The following is a 21,585-nucleotide window of genomic DNA, read 5'->3' as shown; positions in this document are numbered from 1 at the left end:
TGGCTTTTTTGTCTCCCTTGCAAGCTCATCCTCCATAACCTGGGCAGGAAATGCCCCATAGTGGACATTTTGCTGACAGCTCTGTCTTCTTTTCTCCCCTCTTCTCTCTTTCTCCCTCTCTCTTTTCCCCAAACCTTCCTCTGTTATCTTCCTCACATTTACTGTTCAGTAACCATGTATATGCCAATAATTCTTAGAATTTATATTTCTGTCCCTGACCTGTTGTTCTCTGACCTCCAGATGCAAATATCCCATTGGCTACTGGACAATGCAAAGTCTCTAACTCAGCCTGTCTTAAACCTAAGTCATTATCTTCAGCCCAATCACCAAACTTTGTCTTCTTCCTACATTCCAACCTACCTGAACTGATTATCTGTCCTTCCATTTGCACAAACCAGAAACCTAGGAATCACCCTTAGCACTTTCTTCCCTTTCACTCTCCATGTTCAATGTCGGCACAAATCCTATCAATTTTCTCTCTAAAATACTGGTTATGTTCATGTCTCCTTCTGTAGACCAAGCTCCCACCATTTCTCTTCTGTTATCACGAGAGCCTTTTAGCTGGTTCCTCTGCATCTTGTCTTCCTCTCCCCTCTAGTCTGTTCCCCGATGCTGCAGCTAGAATATTCTTTCTACAGTACATTTCAGTTCATGTCAGTCCCTCTTTTGCTTTTAGGATCTTAAGACCAAATTTCTTAGATTTACAAAAAGCCTTGTGTCTTCTGCCTTCTGTTTACCTCTAGCTAAATCCTTTCCTTCTGACCCTTTATTCTCTATATTCCAGCCACTCTGGCCTTAATTCCTTTTGTGTGCCAGAATTTATCCCACAACACAGGCTTTGCACATGCCTGTACTATTACCTCTCTGCTAAACTCAATTAAGTACTATTTATCCTTCAAATCTCAGCATTCATTGACCCTTTCTCTGACCTTGAACCTCTACCTCCAACAAATCCCCTCAAACCTAGTTCAAATCTCCCCTTTAAGGCTCTCATAGCAGCAAATGTGTCTATATGATCATTTATTTAACATGTCTCTGGAAGTAGACTGAAAAATTCCTCAGAGTGGGGACCATCAGTGCTGTTTTCCTAAAGCCTGTGGACCAGTGTATGCCTCAGTAAAAATGTGTCAAAGGAGTTGGTTCTTAGATAATTGACTTGCTGCTCACTCCCTCTATTTTTATGTTTTGTCCCCTTAAATATGGTGGAAAATATGTACTTGTAGGAAGTAGCTAATGGGTAGAAAACAAAGAAAATACAGAAAATATTAACAAGGAAAAAAATCTCGAGATAATATTAACATTTCAGTTTATTTTAATCTTTCTACAAATTCCTCTAATGTATTCATTTTACATAGTTGTGGTCAAATGGAGAAGAAATGTGTATCTTGTTTTTCACTTACTATTTTCTGAAAAGTTTTCTCCCATGTAATTTAAAATTATTTGAAAGTTGATCCAATGCATGTGTACTATTCTGTCCGGAGGCCTGTCTTTGTGATGAGTGCCCTATAATTGGACAGTTGAATTATTTCCATTTTTTTGTTATAATGATGTGGGCGTTCTTTCTCTCTCCTTCTCCTTCTACCTCTCCACCCTTTCCTTTCTCTCTCTTTGGAAACATTCTTTGAAGTAGAATTGCCGGGTCAAAGAGTGTGCATATTTTCATTTTGAATCATACTGCCAAATGTTTGTATCACTTACACTTCTACTAATAAAGTATGAGGGCTTCTTTTCCCACCTTCAACCCAGCATTGGCCCTTAACAGTCCTTTTTTTTTCTTTTTAATTGAGGTACAATTGACTTTAAATCATGATTATCTCTTATTACTAAGGGAGGTTAAAAATCTTTTCATATAATTTAATTGGCCAAATAAATTTTATCACTGCAACTATCTATATCCTTTGCCAACTTGTAATTTTTTCTTTTAGTGCTTTTGTACATTTACTTTTTTTTAATTTTTATATTTTGGTATCATTAATGTACAATTACATAAGCGACATTATGTTTACTAGATTCCCCCCATTATCAAGTCCCCCTCACATACCCCATTGCAGTCACTGTCCATCAGCATAGTAAGATGCTGTAGAATCACTACTTGTCTTCTCTGTGTTGTATAGCCTTCCTCGTCCCCCATCCCCCTACATTATGTGTGCTAATTGAAATGAAATGCCCCCTTTTCCCCCTTATCCCTCCCCACCCATCCTCCCCAGTCCCTTTCCCTTTGGTAACTGTTAGTCCATTCTTGGGTTCTGTGAGTCTGCTGCTGTTTTGTTCTTTCTGTTTTTTCTTTGTTCTCATACTCCACAGATGAGTGAAATCATTTGATACTTGTCTTTCTCTGCCTGGCTAATTACACTGAGCATAATACCCTCTAGCTCTATCCATGTTGTTGCAAATGGTAGGATTTGTTTTCTTTTTATGGCTGAATAGTATTCCATTGTGTATATGTACCACCTCTTCTTTATCCATTCATCTATTGATGAACATTTAAGTTGCTTCCATTTCTTGGCTACTGTAATGTAATTTTTAATAGTGGTAAAATGCACATAACATAAAATTTACGATCTTAACTATTTTTAACTGTACAATTCAGTAGCATTAATTGTATTCAGTGTTGTGCAACTGCTTTCCAGAAATGTGTCTCACAAACCTGAAACTCTACCCATTAAACAACTCCCAGTTCCCCTTCCCCTTCCCCTAGCCAGTGGCAACCACCACTTCCTGAAAATTCCTCCATATTGTAGCATGTGTCAGAATTTTCTCTTTTGAGGCTCAGTAATATTCCATTGTATGTCTATACCAGATTGTTTGCTTATCCATCTATGGGTGGACCCTTGGGTTTCTTCTACCTCTTGGCTGTTATGAATAATGCTGCTGTGTACATCCTTTCCCACTTTTTAACTGGGCTACTTTTACTTTAAAATACATATTTGTAATAGGTCTACTTTTATTATTATGAGAAACAATAAGTAATAATTTTTGTGCTTACTGTGGGCCAGGTATTCTGCTCATCTTGTGTATTTTTAGTTATGAGCTTGGGAGGCTCTAAAGACCCGTCAAAATACAATTTATTTTTGCTTTGGAGAGGAGACACTCTGATGAGGAAGGTGGTTTCCAACGGTGAGGGCCATCATCGCATCGCGGGCTGCGCGGGTCCCTGTGAATTCTCCAAACACGTGTGTAGGTGGGGGCGCTGTGGGAGCTTTTCGCTAGTTTGCTCCGATCAAAATTAGAATCAGTGTTTGTGCAACTGATCTTTCACTTAAAGGTGATTATTTGCTGCAGATTTGAAAGAGCATGTTTTATACTTGTCGGTGAAGCTTTGAACGAACAACTTATTTTTGGTAATACGTGGACTGGATTTTACAGATTGTAGTTTTGCCAAATTTCACCTTTTTAGAGTTGCTCTTTCAGCTACGTGATAGCTGCTTTTGAAGTGCGCCAAACATCAGTGGCGTCTTTAGCGCCGAGCACTTGAAGGAACTAATTTGTTTCCCTTTAAATCCGTAGAGCGTCTTTCCAGTTTTATGGGAACACCACTTACTGAGCAAAGACGCGCTAAATGAGATCAGCAAAAGGGGTGTGGAATATGTAGATTGGCGCAGTGACTGCTGGTCATGCTTACACTAGGCATATATTTCCCAAGATTTTGGCAATATGCCGGTATGCAAACTAGTGCCTCCTGTTAGGAATAGTCTGGATTCTCTTTATTCCAGAAAGAAGGGGAACGGTAGGCTGCATGAGAAAAGCGCCCCTCTGTTCATAGTGATTTGAATCTGAGGGTGAGGTGCCGGGCCCGCTGAGCAACTCATACTTACCTGGCAGAGGGGATACTATGATCACGAAGGTGGTTTTCCCAGGGCGAGGCTTATCCATTGCACTCTGGATGTGCTGATCCCTGCGATTTTCTCAAACGTGAGAAACTCGACTGCATAATTTGTGGTAGTGGGGGACTGCGTTTGTGCTTTCCCCTGATTCTGTCTGTATGAAAAATAGGTATGTGTTCAGATTGTTTTATAGTTGTTCATGAGATAATACAGTAAATAGGTGTTTGCAGAAGCTGAAGCGGTGCTTTTAAACTTGTTAAATTCTTTGGGTATAAAGAAACTGCTTATGTATTCTACAATGTATTCAGACCTATTTTTGTTTTTATCTTTTCAAGGTCCGGTAATATTGGCGATGTTCTAGTATATTTCCCCCAGGTTCCAGTAAATTAATCCAGCTTCTGGTTCTGGAGGCCCAAAGTAAGAGGTGGGGTCTATGTTTATTGCAGCACTATTTACAATAGCCAAGAAATGGAAGTAACCTAAGTGTCCATCAGTAGATGAATGGATAAAGATGTGTTACATATACACAATGGAATATTATTCAGCCATAAGGAGAAAACAAATCCTACCATTTGCAACAACGTGGATGGAGCTTGAGGATATTATGCTCAGTGAAATAAGCCAGGCAGAGAAAGACAAGTACCAAATGATTTCACTCATCTGTGGAGTATAAGAACAAAGAAAAAAACTGAAGGAACAAAACGGCAGCAGTCTCTTAGAACCTAAGAATGTTACCAAAGGGAAAGGGACTGGGGAGGATGGGTGGGAAGGGAGGGATAAGGGAGAAAAAGGGGCAATACGATTAGCACATATAATATAGGGGATGAGGACACGGGGAAGGCAGTATAACAGAGAAGAAAAGTAGTGATTCCATAGCATCTTACTACGCTGATGGATAGTGACTGTAATGGGATATGTGCTGGGGACTTGATAATAAGTGGGATTCTAGTAACCATAATGTTCATGTAATTGTACATTAATGATAAAAAAAGAAAAAGTAAAGGGTGGGGGCTACCTTTCTTGTGGAGAGCTTGTTGTTTTTGTTTCAAGGTCTTATATGTTTATTGGTGTTCTAGTATATTTGTCCCAGTTTCCAGTAAATTCATCTTCTGGCTTTTGAGGTCAAAAGTAAATGGGGGGGCTACCTTTTTTCTAGTGGAGAGCTTCCTTACTTTTCCCAATTTTCAAGCAGCGCTCTCTCTTACTCCCTTATTCATAGTCCTCTCCTTCCGCCATTTAAAACCTCGCTTCTGGCATCTGTTTCTTTGGCCTTCCTGCTTCCTTCCTGAGAGTCCTGTAATTACATTAGGCCTACCTGGATAATTTGAGATACTCCCATCTAAAATCCTTGGTCACACCAGCAAAATTCTTTTTGCCCCAGAGATATATTCACAGGCTCCAGAAATTAGGACGTGGATCGTTTTTGGCAGTGGGCCGTTCATTATTTAGCCCACCACATCAACCAAACCTGCAGATTTCAGGAGCTGTAGTGAGGTCACCAGAAGTTGCTCAGAGTAGGTAAATGAGCACAGTGTCTGCTGGTCGTCTTAAGGATTGTATTTATGTGTTTACGGTTTTTGCAAATTTCCCAGTATCCAACTGTTACTGGGTAGCTTCTACAGTTCGGAGAACTGTTTCATGACAGTATAGAGCTTACCTGATGAGAGTGACCCTTTGTGTCCAGTGTTTGGAATCTGATGGGGAGGTGCCAGGAAGCAGGGTTTTTTTGTACTTACCTGGCAGGGGAAGATGCTATGATCATGAAGGTGGTTTTCCCTGAGTGGGGTTCATCCATTCAAGATGTGCTGACTCCTGCAAATTTCCCCAAAGTGGGAGGCTTGGCTGCATACTTTGTGTCAGTGGGGAACTGTGTTTCTGCTTTTCCTTATCAAACTTGCATTTTAAAAGACAGTCATGAGTAAACTAGTTGTTGATTTGTTGTTAATGCAGCGTCTGCACTTCACTCTATATTTAGCCGTTGTATAATTTAGTGTGGGTGATCCTTCCTGCTTGCTTGCTTTGTGGGCGGAATTGGGAATTGCCTTTTTCTCCTGAAGGCTAGAGGGCTGACTGCATAACCTTAAGCTCTGCATTTGTTGCTGTAGTTACCAGGATGTGTAGGGAAAAGAAGAGGCTTCTGGGGAAGACTGAGCAAAGGAATGCACATAGGACAGAAGGTGGTGAAAACCTTAAGGGGCTGTCTTCAGTTTGTTGAGTAGCACCGTGAAACGTCGGCCTACTTACCAAAAGTCTGGGAGTTTATAATGTACCACTTACACTTTCCGGAGCTGAGCGGTTCTGAGTTCAGAGGGGCTTTTCACTCCTTTTCAAGAATGTCCCCTATGAGCTGTTGCCTTAAATTTCCCCCAAAATGAGAAACTGGGCTACAATACAATCTCTGCTGATAACAGTGTTTTGTGTTTTCTCGTAGACTTGTGTATTGTTTTTGTTTTCCCAAAATAACTTTTCTATTGAAGTAGTAGTGTGCTCGTGATTTTAAAAACATCATATAGAAGGGCTCAACCTGAAAAACAACAGCTAACCCACCCTTTCTCATCCTGCCCCATCCACTCTCCTCAGAGCACTACTTTTAAAATTCTTTCATCTGCTTCTTCAGTTACATCAATAAATAATTTGTGTGTGCTGTATTTATACTAAAGGTTTAGCTGATATTTCCCATCTCAGTACTGTCCCTCCTCTGTCCTTTCATTATATTTATGGAACAATTTCTAGTTCTTCCATCAGGTCCCTTAATAACTTTAAGTCATATCCTTTTATTATTTGTTGACTCCTCACTTGAAAAGATGAATATATTAACAAGGCTTTGGGATTTTAAAAGAAAATGTTATGATTTTGCCCTGTCCACCCATAAAAATAATTTATTAATGTTGTAGACTGTATTGCTTGACACATAATTTATATAATATTGTGGGGTGATAGAAGAAAGGGCAGGGAGAAATGTTACTGGTAAGAAAGTGTACAGTATTTACCACTTGTAAATAGTATTGATTTGTAAATTTCATTTTCTTGTTTTGCTGTTTATTGATATATATATAATTAATTACAACAGTATATTGTTTCAGATGTACAACATAGGGATTTGACTTTTGTATTCATTGCATAATGGTCACCAGTAAGTCTAGTTATCATCATTATCTTACAAAGCTAATACAATATTGCTGACTGTGTTACCCATGCATTACATTACATGCCCATGACTTATTTTATAGGTGGAAATTGTACTTCTCACCTAATCCCCTACATCCACTCATCCCCTAACTCCTTCCCTCTGGCAACCACCAAGCTGTTCTCTGTATCTATTGACTCTGGGTTTTGTTTTGTTTTGTTTTTTAGATTCCACATATAAGCAACATCATGAAGTAATTGTCTTTCTCCCACTTAAATTTTTCATTTTGTAAGTGTTCATTGCTAGTATCTAGATACAGTTGATATTCATGTATTTATATTGTATCCTTTGACTTTGCTAAATTTAGTTATGAGTTTTATAGGATGTTTTAGGTAAATGCTTTGCCATTTTCTATGCAGTCATGTCATATGTGAATAAAGATATTTTCACTTCCAAACTACAGCTTTTACTTATGTCTTTGCCTTATGCTCTAGCTAGGACTTCCAGTACAATTTTGAATAAAGATGCCTAAAGTAGTCATGTTTTTTTCTTGTTCCTAATCTGAGGGAAAAGCATTCAGTCTGCACCATGAAGTGTATTAGTGTATGGATTTTTATAGGTAACATTTCTGAAGCCATCGTATTTTGCTAAGTTTTTTCTTTTAGTCATAAATGGCTGTGGAACTTTATTAATGAATTTTTCTGCACCTACTTCTTAATCAGTTCATATGATGAATTATAGAGACTGATGTTCTTTTATTTTAATTAAAAAATTTTTTTTTGTTGAAGTATCATTCATGTACAATTTTATGTTTGCTTCACATGTACAACACAGTCGTTCAACAGTTACCCATACTACTAAGTCCTCACCCCCCTCTAGGGCGGTTACTAACTGTCCACATATAAAGATGTTACAGAATCGTTGACTGTGTTCTCCATGCTGTTCTACCATCCACGTGACAGATTTATATTGTGATTGCCAATTATTGTGCTCCTTTATCCCCCTCATCATCCTTGCCAGTCTACCCCAACTCTTCCCCATTGGTAACCACTAATCACTTCTCAGTGTCTATGATAGTCTACTGCTGTTTTGTTCCTTCTGTTTTGCTTTGTTTTTATACTCCAAAAATAACTGTAATCACATTGTATTTGTGTTTCTATGCATGGCTTATTTCACCGAGCATGATACCCATGAGGTACATCTACATTGTTGCAAATGACAGGATTTTTTTTCTTTTTATGGCTGTATACCATTCCATTGTGTATATGTACCACTTCTTCTTTCTCCATTCATCAATTGATGGACACTTAGGTTGCTTCCATATCTTGGCTATTGCAAATAGTGCTGCAATTAACATAGGGGTGCATATAACTTTTCGAATCAGGGACTTTGTTTTCTTCAGATAAATCTCTTGAAGTTGAGTAACTGTGTAATGTGATATTTCTATTTTTAATTTTTTGAGGAACCTCTGTACTGCTTTTCACAGCAGTTGCACCAATTTCAATTCCCACCAACAGTGTAGGAGGGTTTCTATTTCCCTGCATCCTTGCCAACAGTTGGTATTTCTTGTGTTTCAGATAGGACCCTTCTACCTGGTGTGTGGTGATATTTCATTGTGGCTTTAATTTGCATTTTCCTGATGATTTAGCGATGTGGAGCATCTCTTCATGTGCCTGTTGGCCATTTGTATTGCTTCTTTGGAGAAGTGTCTGTTCAGGTCCTCCACCCATTCTTTAATTGGGTTATTTGTTTTTTGGGTGTTGAGGCATATGAGCTGTTTATGTATTTTGGATGTTAACCTCTTACAGATATTCTCCCATATGTAGGATGCCTTTTTGTTCTGCTGATGGTGTCCTTTGCTGTACAGAAGCGTTTTACTTTGATATAGTCCCACTTGTTCTTTTTTTATTTTGTTTCCCTAGACTGAGGAGACGTGTCCAGGAAAAAAAGTGCTCATGCTTATATTAAAGAGATTTTTGCCTATGTTCTGTTCTAAGACTTTTATGGTTTCATGACTTACATTCAGTTCATTGATCCATTTAGAGTTTACTTTTGTATATGAGTTAGACAATCCAGTTCATTCTCATATGTAGCTGTCCAGTTTTGCCAACACCATTTGTTAAGGGGCTGACTTTTCTCTGTTGTATATCTATGGCTCCTTGATCATGTATTAACTGACCAAATATGGATGGGTTATATCTGGGCTGTTCTGTTCCATTGATCTATGGGTCTGGTCTTCTGCCAGTACCAAATTGTTTTGATTACTGTAGCTTTGTAATAAAGCTTGAAGTCAGGGAGTGTAACCCCTTCAGCTTTGTACTTTTTCCTCAGAATTGTTTTGGCTTTTGGGGCCTATTGTGGTTCCATATGAATTTTAGAACCATTTGTTCCAGTTCACTGAGGAGAGCTGTTGGCATTCTGATAGGGTTTGCATTGAATCTGTACATTGCTTTGGGCAGGGTGGCCATTTTGACAATATTAATTCTTCCTTTCCATGAGCATGGGATAGATTTCCATTTATTGGAGTCTCCTTTAATTTCTCTCATGAGTGTCTTAGTTTTCAGAATATAGGTCTTTCCCCTCCTTTGGTAGGTTTATTCCTAGGTATTTTATTCTTTTTGATGTAATTATAAATGGAGTTGTTTTCCTAATTTTCTTTCTGTTAGTTTGTTGTTAGTAAATAGGAATGCAACAGATTTCTGTGTATTAATTTTGTATCCTGCAACTTTGCTGAATTCAGTTTTTAGTTCTAGTAGTTTTTTGGTGGATTCCTTATGGTTTTCTATGTATAATGTCATGTCTGCCTGAATAATTTTCTAATGTGAAACAGCTTTGCATTCCTGGGATAAACCCCACTTGATTGTGATGTATTGCTCCTTTTTGTATATTGCTGAATTTGGTTTGCAACTTTAAAAGAATTAAAGGAATTTTGTGTGTGTGTCCATGAGGAATCATAGTCTGTAGTCTTCTTATATAGGTTTTATCTGGTTTAGGTATCAGAGTAGTGCTGGTTCATAAAATAGATTCTTTCCCTTCGGTGCGCCACTGAAGATCATGGTATCACCATGGGCCACCTCCCCACCAGGTGTCACAGGTATTCTAAGAACAAGCCATACTCAAAGTCTCCCTTCTGCCAAGGTGTCCCTGATGCCAAGATACACATCTTTGACCTGTATCGGAAAAAGGCAAAAGTGGATGAGTTCCCACTCTGTGGCCACATGGTGGCAGACGAGTGTAAGCAGCTCTCCTCCAAAGCCCTAGAAGCTGTTTGCACTTGTGCCTCTAAAGGCAAGTAATTCTAAGCATTTGTGCCTCTAAACAAGTATCTCTAAAGATAATTGCTCTGTTTTCTCTTTGACATGCTTTTTCGCAGTGTTTATTGAGGTATAATATACACATAACATTCACCCACTACGTAGTTTAATGATTTTTATACAATTGCCCAACCATAACCCAATATTAGAACATTTTTATAACCGCCTCTAAAATTTCCCTGTGCCCACTGGCAGTTGCCCCAACACTACCCATAGGCAACAGCTGAACTCCTTTCTGACTCTCTAGATTTGCCTTGTTTAGAAATATTATATAACATGGAATCATACAGTATTTTGTGACTGCTTTCACGTAGCATGTTTTTGAGATTCATCCACCTTATTACATTTATCACTATTTTGTTCCTTTTTTTGCTAAAATATTATTCTGTCATTCTTCACTTTCCTGTTATTCAGTGTTTTACTCGAGCATGGAAACCTGGACTGACTAATTTATGGCAAAGGAATGCTAACTTTATTTGCTTTTTCTCCTGATTTTATACTGGTAAGAAAGGAGAATTAAGGCATATCTGGCTTGTTTGTTGTTCTCTAGGATAAGTTTGAGATCTGGACTTTTGAGTGTGTTGAAATAACTAGGGTATATTATCCTTTGAAACAGCTATTTTTCTCTACAGTGCAGCCATTTGTTTCAGGAGACCACCATCTTGTGTGAAGCCTTTCTACAGACAGTTATCAGTTAAGTTGAACACATTCGACTCTTCTTTCTTTATTGTAGAACTCTCCTTTATTGTAGGATGCTACACTGGGATTGGACCCGGGTGTCCCTAAAGTCTCCCTAGCAATGTTTCTGAGAATCTCTTGCTGACAGCTGGAGTATGTGTTTAGGCGGCTTATTGTGCTGCTGATGGTGTTTCAGTTTCAGGGTATGGTTTATTCCGGTCCTTCCTAGCTCCCAGAAGTAGCTATTCTGAGGATTTTCAGTGACCTCCACACTCATGCTCACCTGTTTTTTACCAAGTGAAGAAAAGCACTGTGAGAATTAAATGAGATAATATCTGTAAAACCATAGAACGGTGTCTGACAAGTAGGAGCTATTCTGTAAATATGATGTTAAACCAATGAATTAACCCCTAAGATCCAAATAAATTAAAAGAAAGCAATAGACTAGTAAAATAGGGGTCTGTGGAATTGATAAAGATTTCTTGTCTGGATAAAGGAATCCTGTGTGTGTTTGAACGAAGAGGAGATACATCCAGGGCAGAGGAGTGAGGGAAGTCAGAGAAGATGAAATTGGGAGCATGCAGAATGAGAGGTTGAATGAGAAAGGTGATCTTTCTTCCTCTGACACAACAGAAAAGCCAGGGCCAGTGGTTCTCAAGCTTCAGAGTGTAAGAATTACCTGGAAAGCATGCTAAAAGTTCACACACCCTGGTCTCATCTGCAGACCTAATTCGGTAGTTGGTTATGGCTTGCACTTTGAGGAACACTGGTGGGAAATAGCGTTCATTGTACCTTTGAAATAAAAAAGCAGCTAAATTATTCTCATTCCTGTAAAAAGAATATATGCGTGTGTTAAACTAAATTCATCCAAGTAGATTTGAAGATCTAATTGGCTTTATTAAGTGATTCATGAATCCGGCAGAATCCCCCTCTAGGGAGCAGAGAGGTGCTCTGGTGAATTGTACAAAGTGCAAGGTTTTCATAGACAAGAGTGGGTGGGGGAGTTACTAGCAAGGGAAAGGAAGGGGTTGTTTCAGGCAAGGTCAGGTCACTTTCTTATAGGGGGAAGAGCCGGGGGTCTTAAAATGCATACAATCCCCATTTTCTTTTAGGGAAGCTGGAGAGGGCTTATTTTATTCATGAGAGATTATTTTGTTGATGATGGTGGCCAGAAAGTTCCTGACTACATTTCAGGGGGAGGTTGGAACTGTAATTAGGTTTAAGTATTAGGCCCTCGTTTGGTGACTTGGCCTAACAGAAGTGACACCATGTTGGGCCCACATCTTTGTTTTTAACAGGTGTGATTGGATTAGGGTTGTGGCTCTCAATTCTGTGAAACCCAGAGTTCCCTTTTATAACAAATGGTAATGTTCCCTTTACTATCCTGAAGATGTTAATAGAAAATATAAGCTACCTTTACCTCCCCTACAAATAGTATAAAGTCCTAACTATAATATAAAGGAGAAATAAAATGTTGTAATACAATATTTTAATATATAAATGCTTGGCATGGCTACACAAGGAAACAAATGTCCCCACAGATTTTTGAAAGCTGTCCCTTGGTAGTGGTGACACAGTCACTGAGAACCAGTGATTTAGGTGGAGAGGTTTCAACAGCAGGGTAGAGGGAACTTAACTGGTATGTGTAAAAGGAAAGCCAGGTAGGTAGTGGTGAGGACGTGGTTGTGATTTACAAGAATTTGGAGGGTCCCAAGTTCTCCAGCAGTGCTGGGGGAAATGGGAGTTGAGGTGAGTGTTGCTGGATCAAGGACAAGATAGAGGAAGTGTGCTGTGCTGCAGTGTAAAGGCAGCAAGATGAGAGGGTTGGGGGCAGCGGGGGGAATGGGGCTAGTGAGTCACGTGGTTTCTGGGGTCTGAAAAAGCAAATGAACTGAAAAGTTCGATTCCCCTTTCTGGGAGTAAATAGACTTAAAGCCAAAAGAAATTTGCCCTGGTTTGAAACACATAAAATACCCGCAAGATGGAACAGCAACAGAACAGGTTTTTCAAATATATTATTTATCTAGCAAAAAAAGAGAAACAGATTAGGAGAAAGAAAAAAATCCAGAGGGGAGAGGTAGGGACAGCCAGGGTGTGTGCCCGAGGACATCTGTCCATCCTCAGGTGCTCGGGGGCTGGGTATTAGCCGCCAGGGGCAGGGGCCTGAGCTGGATGGGGTTCCTCCGCATTCTGTAGAAACTGGGGAACAGATTCGGAGGCTGGAAGTTTATCTAGAGTCGCATAGTGTGGACAGTGAATCACAGCCAAGATGGTGGCCTCTCGGGCCCTCCGTCCTCGCAGTACGCCCCGCCAGCACGTGGCCAGACGCTCTCGGCGGACGTCCCGTGCCGCCTCTGCTGGCGCAGGTGCCCCAGAGGGACTGAAGTCGCTTGTCCTTTTGCTCAAGGGGACTGCACCCGGGGAGATCCGATGACCTCGGCTTCGCTGAAAGTTGGGAGGAGGCTGGATTCCTGTCAGGAGAACCATCTGATGTCACTTCGGTCGGCGCGAGCCGGTCGGTCTTCCGAAGCAGCCTGTGCGTGAAGCTGCCCCGCCGTGACCTAATCCGGGAGGTGGGGTATGTCGGTTAAGCCTCTGGGCATTTTGGAGCCGCCTTCCCTGGAAAGTTATGCGTGAGTAATTGCTATTATCAGTACTAAGCTATAGTGCGAGAATCTGGTGTTTCGGGTCGTTATATGTCGAAGGAGGCCAGTTAGAGGCATTTCAGGAATGACCCGAACCTTAGGGTGGTGTGCACAGCAGGTGGCAGTGCGGGGATCAAATTCAAGTCGCATTAATACAGCAGAGAGAGTACTGTGGTCTCCGAGGTGTTTTTTCTCAGAGAATTTCTTTTGTTGTAATATCTGTGCTAATTTCTGTGATCCTAGTATGTGATTTGTGGTAGTTGGTGACTGCTGTCATTTTTTTTTTTTTTACTGATGACACCAAAGCAGATTCACAGAGGGTCGTGGTCGTTCGATTTGTGGCTCATTTGGGTTTTTATGGCTTAATATTGTTGTGTAGGAACCTTGTAGACCATAATTGACACACTAATGTGGAAAGAAAATTAAATTTTTTTTTTTTTAGTAGTGAGACTACTGTGAGATCGTTTTTTCTGTCAACAAAATGTCGCGATGTTTGGGATCTTAGTTGGCCGTGTTGGGAAGGGGCCAAGGCGAAGTATACAAAGAATTTTGAAGATGTGGTATGAGAAGAAGGGATATTACCTTGTCTTAGTTCTTTAGGGTGTCTATGTTTTGTTTTGTATGATAACATTTCAGTTACAACATTTCAGATATGTTGGTGTAAGTAAAACGTTATTAAAATTAACTTCGACTGCTTCTTTTTACCACTTTAAATGTGGTTACTAAAACTTTAAGTTACATATGTTGCTTATGTTATACCAGTACTTGCTGCCTTATGGAAAAGTTTCTAGGCATTGCTGTGTTACTCCAAGTCGCTCTTGGAGTAACACGTGCTCGCTCTAACTAGAATGCCTTTCCTTCCCTCATCAACCTGGAAAATGCATAATTCATTCACCTCTTATTGTGAAGCTGCCTGGGGTCCACCCCAACTGCCAGTGAGCCCAAGATGGACTTAAACCTTAGGTACTGTAGGCACAGTGCCTAAGGCACCTTACTTCTTTTAAAATCAGAAGAGAAAGTTTAGGAGGAAGAAAATGTCATATATATTATATCCATTTTATTAATCAGTGCAGTCATACGATTTTGTTATGTTGTGATTTTGTTGTTATTTTTTATGGAGGAAAGGGCCCCGTGAGGGCAAAGGTGTGTAGGACCCTTCAAAGTCATAATGTAGTCCTGACTGAACTTAATTCTTACCCATTTTATTTGTGCTCGCCACTCTTTACCTATAGTTCTGGCATGTCTGTTTTCCCTACATATTGTGATCTTCTTATTCATCTCTGCATTATTCCTCTTAGTAACTTTAGTGGCTGGCACCTTCAAAGTTTAAGTGGTTGTGAATGAGAAGTATGCACTATATACATGTAAGTAATGACTTGAGAACTGATTTTTATTTTATCATTAGCAGCACTCATAAAAATTCAAGAGAATACTTTGTGAATGCTGAAAATACTGAGTAAGCAGTGTGGTTATCAGAAATACAATTTTTGCAGCATAGCAAAAAGAGCCTTTGAGTATCTGTGAAATCTAATCTGTGGTGCACACAAATAGTCCTAGAGGTCTCAGGGTTGTGGCCAGCCTGGAATTTATGGATACCATGGCAACAGCCCAAGTGTTACCTTCCTCCTGTAAAATCAAACCTTCTGGAATTGAATTAGATTAAGAAGGTAGTTCAGTAATGAGATAATATTATATAAGTGAGGTGAGCTGGCTCATACTTTTTGGATGAGCGTATCTAGAAAATGTCTAAATAGAAAATGACTGGTTTATATTGCAGAGCTCTATGACGGGAAATGCAGAATCAGGGCCAGTGTGTGTCAGGAGTGAATGGGCTCAGATCCCTGCAACCTAGGGCATATAGAGTGGCTGTAGTTGCTCATGCTTTCCTGGTGGTAGACATTTAGATTAAATTGTGTTGGCACCATGGTCTTCTTGGCAGACCTGCATTATGAACTTAAATAACAAACTCAGCTTTTAAAAATTAAGAACAATGCAAAAGAAGGGAAGAAAATGGGATTATTTTTATATGCAGAGTATGCAGGGAATATAGAATGTGTTTTTGTTAAGGAAAAAGAGAGTAACATTGTCTAAACTAAAATCACTGGTTAATCTCGGAATAAGGAAGGAGAAAGATTAGGACTGGGCCTAAATGGATATAGAAAGTTGCAGAGGACTGTGGAAAAGAAATTTTGTGTTGTGAAGTCAAAGCTGGCTAATACCGATTTATTATCAGGGTTTTAAAACAGCTTTAATAGTACACTTACATAAAACAGTTTGAAACTAAATTTTCTTTCATCTGCTAAAAGAACAAAGATTTTTGTTTTTATATATATATTTATTTATTTTGGTATCCTTAATGTAAAATCATGAGCAACATTGTGGTTACTAGATTCCCCCCATTATCTAGTCCCACCACATACCCCATTACAGTCACTGTCCATCAGCATAGTAAGATGCTATAGGATCACTACTTGTAAAAGAACACAGTTTTATTGGACTATTGTTCTGTTCTTGGTAAGATCGTGAAAGGTTTTTCTTTACTTTATAGGTTAACTACCTGGAAAATAAAGATTCTGTGTTTTAACAACAACAAACAAATTTAGTGTAATGCCACCCTCATTTTGAGCATCAACCCTTCTCTGACCCCCAATAGGCTAAGAAATGGGTGGAAATTCAGAGATGGGGTGGTACTCACAGACTGAGGGTCATATTTGTTGGAACAGAACATGTGAGTTAGCAGGAGCAGCCATGACCTGAGAGGGTTCGGCAGGTGTGCCCTTCCCCAGGTACGTGGGGACTCTCCACATACTTAACCATACTGAGGGAGGGGCTGTGTTCCTCCATCTTGGCCCTTGAGTCAATTGATGATTGTAGTTGGTGATTTTATTCTGTGTGTGTAGAATTACTGATAATTATCATTGTTCCTAGAGGGTAAAGTCAAACACTGAGAAGTAAAATATGGTAAAATCAGAGTTTAAATCTACATCTATCTGATGCTAAACCCTGTGTTCAGAACTCTCTAAATAGTATTTAAGATACGCCTGTGGTAATTCAACCAAGATTTGGTCGTCTTCTTAAAAAAACAAAAAAAAATATAATAGTATTATTGAAAGTCTGTAACCTGTATCTCACAACCAGTAACATTTATATCATTTTAGTGCATTTTCTCCTAGTAATTTTTCTTAAGGACATACATTTTTACAAAATTGTAGTCATAGTATACATGCCATTTCATATCCTTTTTTCCTATTAACCTTCTATAATAACAATTTTTTCATGTTGTTAATCATTTTGTTACTATGTTTGCTTAATATTCCATTTCTGTAGTGCTTTGATATCTAGAGTTTTGGGGTGATTTTGGTTTTTTACCATTGTAAGTAAATCTGTATGAACACCCTTGTATATAGAACATTGTCTTTCTCTAGCATTACTTCTTTTAGGTAAATTAAAAGAAATTTCTAGGTCAAAAGGTATGAACATTTTTTGGCACTAGATGTATATAATTAGGCATGAGATGTATATAAATTTTTTTTTACCACGGTATCATAGTCATGTTACAGAATATTTAGGAAGAAAAACGTCAGTCCATAGTTCGCTATTGACACTCACATAATTATGTTAGTTTGCATTTTGGCAAATTACATTTCCCTTAAGTCTCTAAAACCTTGCCTTTTTAGAAATAGTTTTAATCTAGCATATATTCAATTTTAAATGCTGCTGTCTTTGTATGCAGTGCTATACAGTTTAGGCTTCCCTCTCAATCTCAAGAAACTTGAGGATTATAAATTCTATTTTTAATTAACTATGAAGTCTGAAATTAGAAATTGATCTTGACTTTGAAAGATAAAGGGAATAGGGAAAAGTTGTTTCTAAAGAATTTAATTTTTTTTTTGATTTTTTGGTATCCTTAATGTACAATTACATGAGGAACATTATGTTTACTATACTCCCCCCTTCACCAACTCCCCCCCACAGTTTCTAAAGAATTTAGAAATGTTTATCATATGTCACCTCTACGCCCCCAAGTAATTTAAGATACTCCTTAAAATGACTAAAGTATTAAAATAACGGGGAAAACTACTAGAAATTACTCTAAGAAGTCAGCATTAATTGTTCAAAAAGATGTATCTACAAGGCTGTTCTTTGCAGTTATAATGGCAGTAAAATGAAAGCAGTAGAATGTTGATTATATAAATTGTCTATGACCCAAAATAGAGCAAAATGAATGGAAAAGGTAAAACAGCACATGAACTTTAATTCTAAAATATTTCTGCATAAAGAATTGGAATTATCATCTTTAACAGCAAAGTGTTAATAGTGGTAATATTGTAGTGGAATTATGACTTTATTTTTTCAAAATACCTGTCTTTTCCAAATTATCCACAAGGGACATTTATCACTATTATTATAAATTGTTTTAATATTTAAATTATTAAAAATACCCTCCAAAAAAATTAAAACAAAGCAAAGCTCTTTTTTAAAATTAATATATCATTGATATACACTGTTATGAAGGTTTCACATGAAAAACAACGGGGTTACTACATTCACCCATATTATCGAGTCCACCCCTGGACCCCATTGCAGTTACTCTCTGTCAGTGTAGTCAGATGCTACAGAGTCACTACTTGTCTTCTCTGTGCTGCACTGTCTTCCCCATGATCCTCCCCACACAGTGTGTACTAATCATAATACCCCTCATTCCCCTTCTCTCTCCCCCCACCCTTCCCCTTTGGTAACCTTTAGTTCCTTTTTGGAGTTTGTGAGTCAGCCAAAACAAAGCTTTTTTAAAAATCATGTGAACTATGATTGAAATACTACTGAAACATTGCAAAAAAACACTTCCCCAAAATCGGCACTTCAGCATAAGGATTATTTTCAGCTAAAAGCATTTACAAAACAGCAGGTATAAAAAGAGTGTCCTGGCCTCCCCTTTTCTTCCAGAAATCAGGAGGCAACACTCCCGTCTGATGGACGTCCTCCCTATACCAGGGGGAAGGAAACATTCCCAAAGAAGGGGAGTCAAAGCCCAGAGAATTCTGTACAAACAGACCTTGTTAACATAATTCTTATCTACCTTTAGCCTTCCCATATATGTTAGTTTCTTTTCCACAATTGCCTTTTTTCACCCTCATATAAAAGCATTTAGGTTTTGCCTCTTCTTTGGGTCCTTATTTCCTTATGAGGGCTCCTGTGTCAGGTAAACTAATGTTAAATAAATTCATATGCTTTTATCCTGCTAAACTGTCTGTGCCAGTTAAATTTTCTGGCGCAGCCAGGATGGAGGTTAATTAAGTTTTGCTTCTATATCATGCAACCATTTTGACCAGAGTACCTAGCCAGCAAGGGCAGAAAGGAAAACACCATTGTGTCATCTGTTTTCCTTGTCTGAAAAGAAGGGAGGAGTACTGGGTGTGTTACCAAATCCTGACCCGGATGCTGCTTCCCTTTAAGCAGAGAAGTGTGGGGACTTGAATCTTGGTGAAGCTGGCTTTGGGTCCCCATCACCTTGGGCACCAGTCTAGGAGTGGAATGGCCTGGGTGGTGGTGGAGCGGCTCCAGACTGCATCCATGCAGTCTGCTAGTCAGTCCGCATAGAAATTGTGTGGGAGTCAAGCAGTATTATTCCCACTTTAGGATTTGGGGAAATGGAGACTGAGGGTGTGACATGGTCCTAGAGTGGAGCAGCAATTCAGAACGGTTGTAAACCATTGTGCTGCCTTCTCTGCAGCCGCCTCTCAAACTGCCCTGCCCTGCTCTGCAGCACACAGTTCAGGCTCTTGGGAAGAAATCCACACCAGAACCTTTGCATACCTAGGAAGGCAAGGAATTTAAAAATGTTCCCAACTACACCTGTCGGTGATCATGTTTGGGATCGTCTCGAGGCACAGGTAGAGCCAGTTCATCCATTTCTCCAAGAAGCAGAGCACATGAAGAATGACAAGTGAGAAGAGGCAGGGATATGGAGATGAGGGGCCCGGTGACTGCAGGTTCGAGTTCATTCTTTGCCAGGCAGAATTCCCACTGAATATCCAAAAGGAGGTACTCTGGTCAGTGTCATATGAATAACCCTACAATTTCGAACCCAAGAACTTGGAATGTAATTGACTGTGAGTATATAGTGTGTTGAGGAAGAAAGTGAGATGCCAGGCAAGGACAGCAACTTCTCCTTACCTGGCAGGGGAGATAACATGGTCATGAAGGTGGATTTACCATGTTGAGGCTCATCCATTGCACTCCGGATGTGCTGATCCCTGAAATTTCCCCAAATGTGGGGAACTTGCTGGGAACTGTGTTCGTGCCTTCCTGTGAAAATTCAGTGTTGAAAAGGTACTTGCAGCATTTCTTTGTCTTTTGGGTTTTCTTAAAAGCAGTGTTTTGTGGGGTAACTTGTTAGTCTTTGTGTTACGGGTTTCAAAGGCCCACTTGCCTTTCCTGTGATATGTGCCCACTTTTTTTGCAGAGTAATTTTCTGTTGGGGGGTTAGGGGTGGGGTTAGTTGGGGTGGGTTATTTTATGTGTTCCTTGTATACTTTACTCTGTTTGTGAGGATATCCAGTATTGTACTGAGAGTTCTGTGATGTGGGGCAGAAAGTTAAATTCCCAATCTTTTAAAAATTTATGTATTTACACCCAGATGAATTTGCTAGTTTAGTATTTATAGTATTCTGTTTGTGGGATGCTGGTGTTACATAAAAGGAAAACTGCTGAATCTCAAGTAGTAAAATGTAGCTACAACTGAATGAAATACCATGTCAGGTAGCTGAAGGAGCTGGCTGCTTACAAAACTGCCTCACCTTGCTTCAGCATTGTTAAGAACTTTGGATGTTTTAAAGCCCAGGTACTCCCTAGATGCTAGTTTCATAAAGCAGAATAAGCTCTGAGGGTGACTGAAGATGAAAAGAAAGTTAAGAGTAGAAATGCTAGGGAGTAGATGTTAGTATGCAAATAGTGAACACAATCCATGCTTCATTCGTTGGGGAAGTGTGTGTTCTGGAGCTGTAGAGGACAAAAATCCTATGACATGAAGTGGGTCTGGGTTTTTTTTTCTGTATTATTTGAACTTTTTATGTCAAGAATGTTGTTATGTATTTATGTAAAGACATAATTTTAAAGAAATCAAAAACCATTAAGATGGCTATTATTAAAAGAAAAACAGGAAATAATAGGTGTTGGTGAGGATCTAGAAAGACTGGAACCCTTGTGTTCTGCTGGTGGCAATATAAAATGTTGCTACTGCTATGCAAAACAGTATGGTGGTTCCTCAAAATATTAAACAGAATGATCCAGCAATTCCACTTCTGAATATATACCCAAAAGAAGTGAAAGCAGTGACTTGAACAGGTTCTTGTACACCCATGTTCATAGCAGCATTATTCACACTGTCCAAAGGTGGGATATCAACCCAAGTGTCCATCGGTGGATGAATGGATAAACAAAATGGGACACACACACACACACACACACACACACAGGAATATCATCCAGCCTTAAAAAGGGAAGGAAATTCTGACACATGTTACAAAATGGATGAACATTGAGAACAGAGTGAAATAAGCCGGGCATAAAGGGACGAGTTCTTGCCATTCCTATGAGGTACTGAGATTAGTCAAATTCATAGACATAGAAAGTAGGGTAGTGGGAGGAGGAGAAAGTGGGGAGTTAGTGCTTAATGCAGTGTGGAGTTCCAGTTTGGGAAGATGAAAAAGTACTGGAGATGGATGGCTAGTTACACAACAATGTGAATATACTCAGTGTCACTGAAGTGAACACTTAAAAGTGTTTAAAATGATAATTTTTATGTCATGTATATTTTATCACAATAAATAAAGAAAATAAAAGATCGAGTGACAGTGTCACATGCAGGAAAACATTTGTATGACAGAGCCTGAAAATACACATTGAATTTGTTCAGGTGTAAGAAAATATTAGGGACTTTTGCCAGCAGCCCAGTGTCAGGTGTATAGGGAAGAATAACACTTCCCTATAGGCCCTCA

At 39.2% G+C, this 21,585-nt stretch overlaps 1 protein-coding gene and 2 non-coding genes across 3 annotated transcripts in view; all 3 read left to right on the top strand.

The window, feature by feature from the left end:
• Positions 1 to 3,807: 3,807 nt before the first annotated feature.
• LOC118909459 (U1 spliceosomal RNA) lies at positions 3,808 to 3,971 on the top strand. The gene has a single exon (XR_005023660.2). It is a non-coding gene; the product is annotated as a U1 spliceosomal RNA (small nuclear RNA).
• A 1,581-nt stretch (positions 3,972 to 5,552) lies between these two features.
• On the top strand, positions 5,553 to 5,712 carry LOC118909464 (U1 spliceosomal RNA). Its single transcript, XR_005023665.2, has one exon. It is a non-coding gene; the product is annotated as a U1 spliceosomal RNA (small nuclear RNA).
• A 7,556-nt stretch (positions 5,713 to 13,268) lies between these two features.
• Positions 13,269 to 21,585, top strand: part of TEX14 (testis expressed 14, intercellular bridge forming factor) — a 95,301-nt gene continuing 86,984 nt past the window's right edge. Inside the window, exon 1 of the mRNA XM_057501283.1 lies at positions 13,269 to 13,576. Coding sequence (XP_057357266.1) covers positions 13,524 to 13,576 — 53 coding nt within the window. The 5' untranslated portion in view covers positions 13,269 to 13,523. The remainder of the gene's footprint in view (positions 13,577 to 21,585) is intronic.

The sequence above is a fragment of the Manis pentadactyla genome, chromosome 4 (assembly GCF_030020395.1).
Source record: "Manis pentadactyla isolate mManPen7 chromosome 4, mManPen7.hap1, whole genome shotgun sequence".
Taxonomy (NCBI): Eukaryota; Metazoa; Chordata; class Mammalia; order Pholidota; family Manidae; genus Manis; species Manis pentadactyla.
Note: the sequence above shows the minus strand (reverse complement) of the source record. Positions and strands in the feature narration are given on the sequence as shown.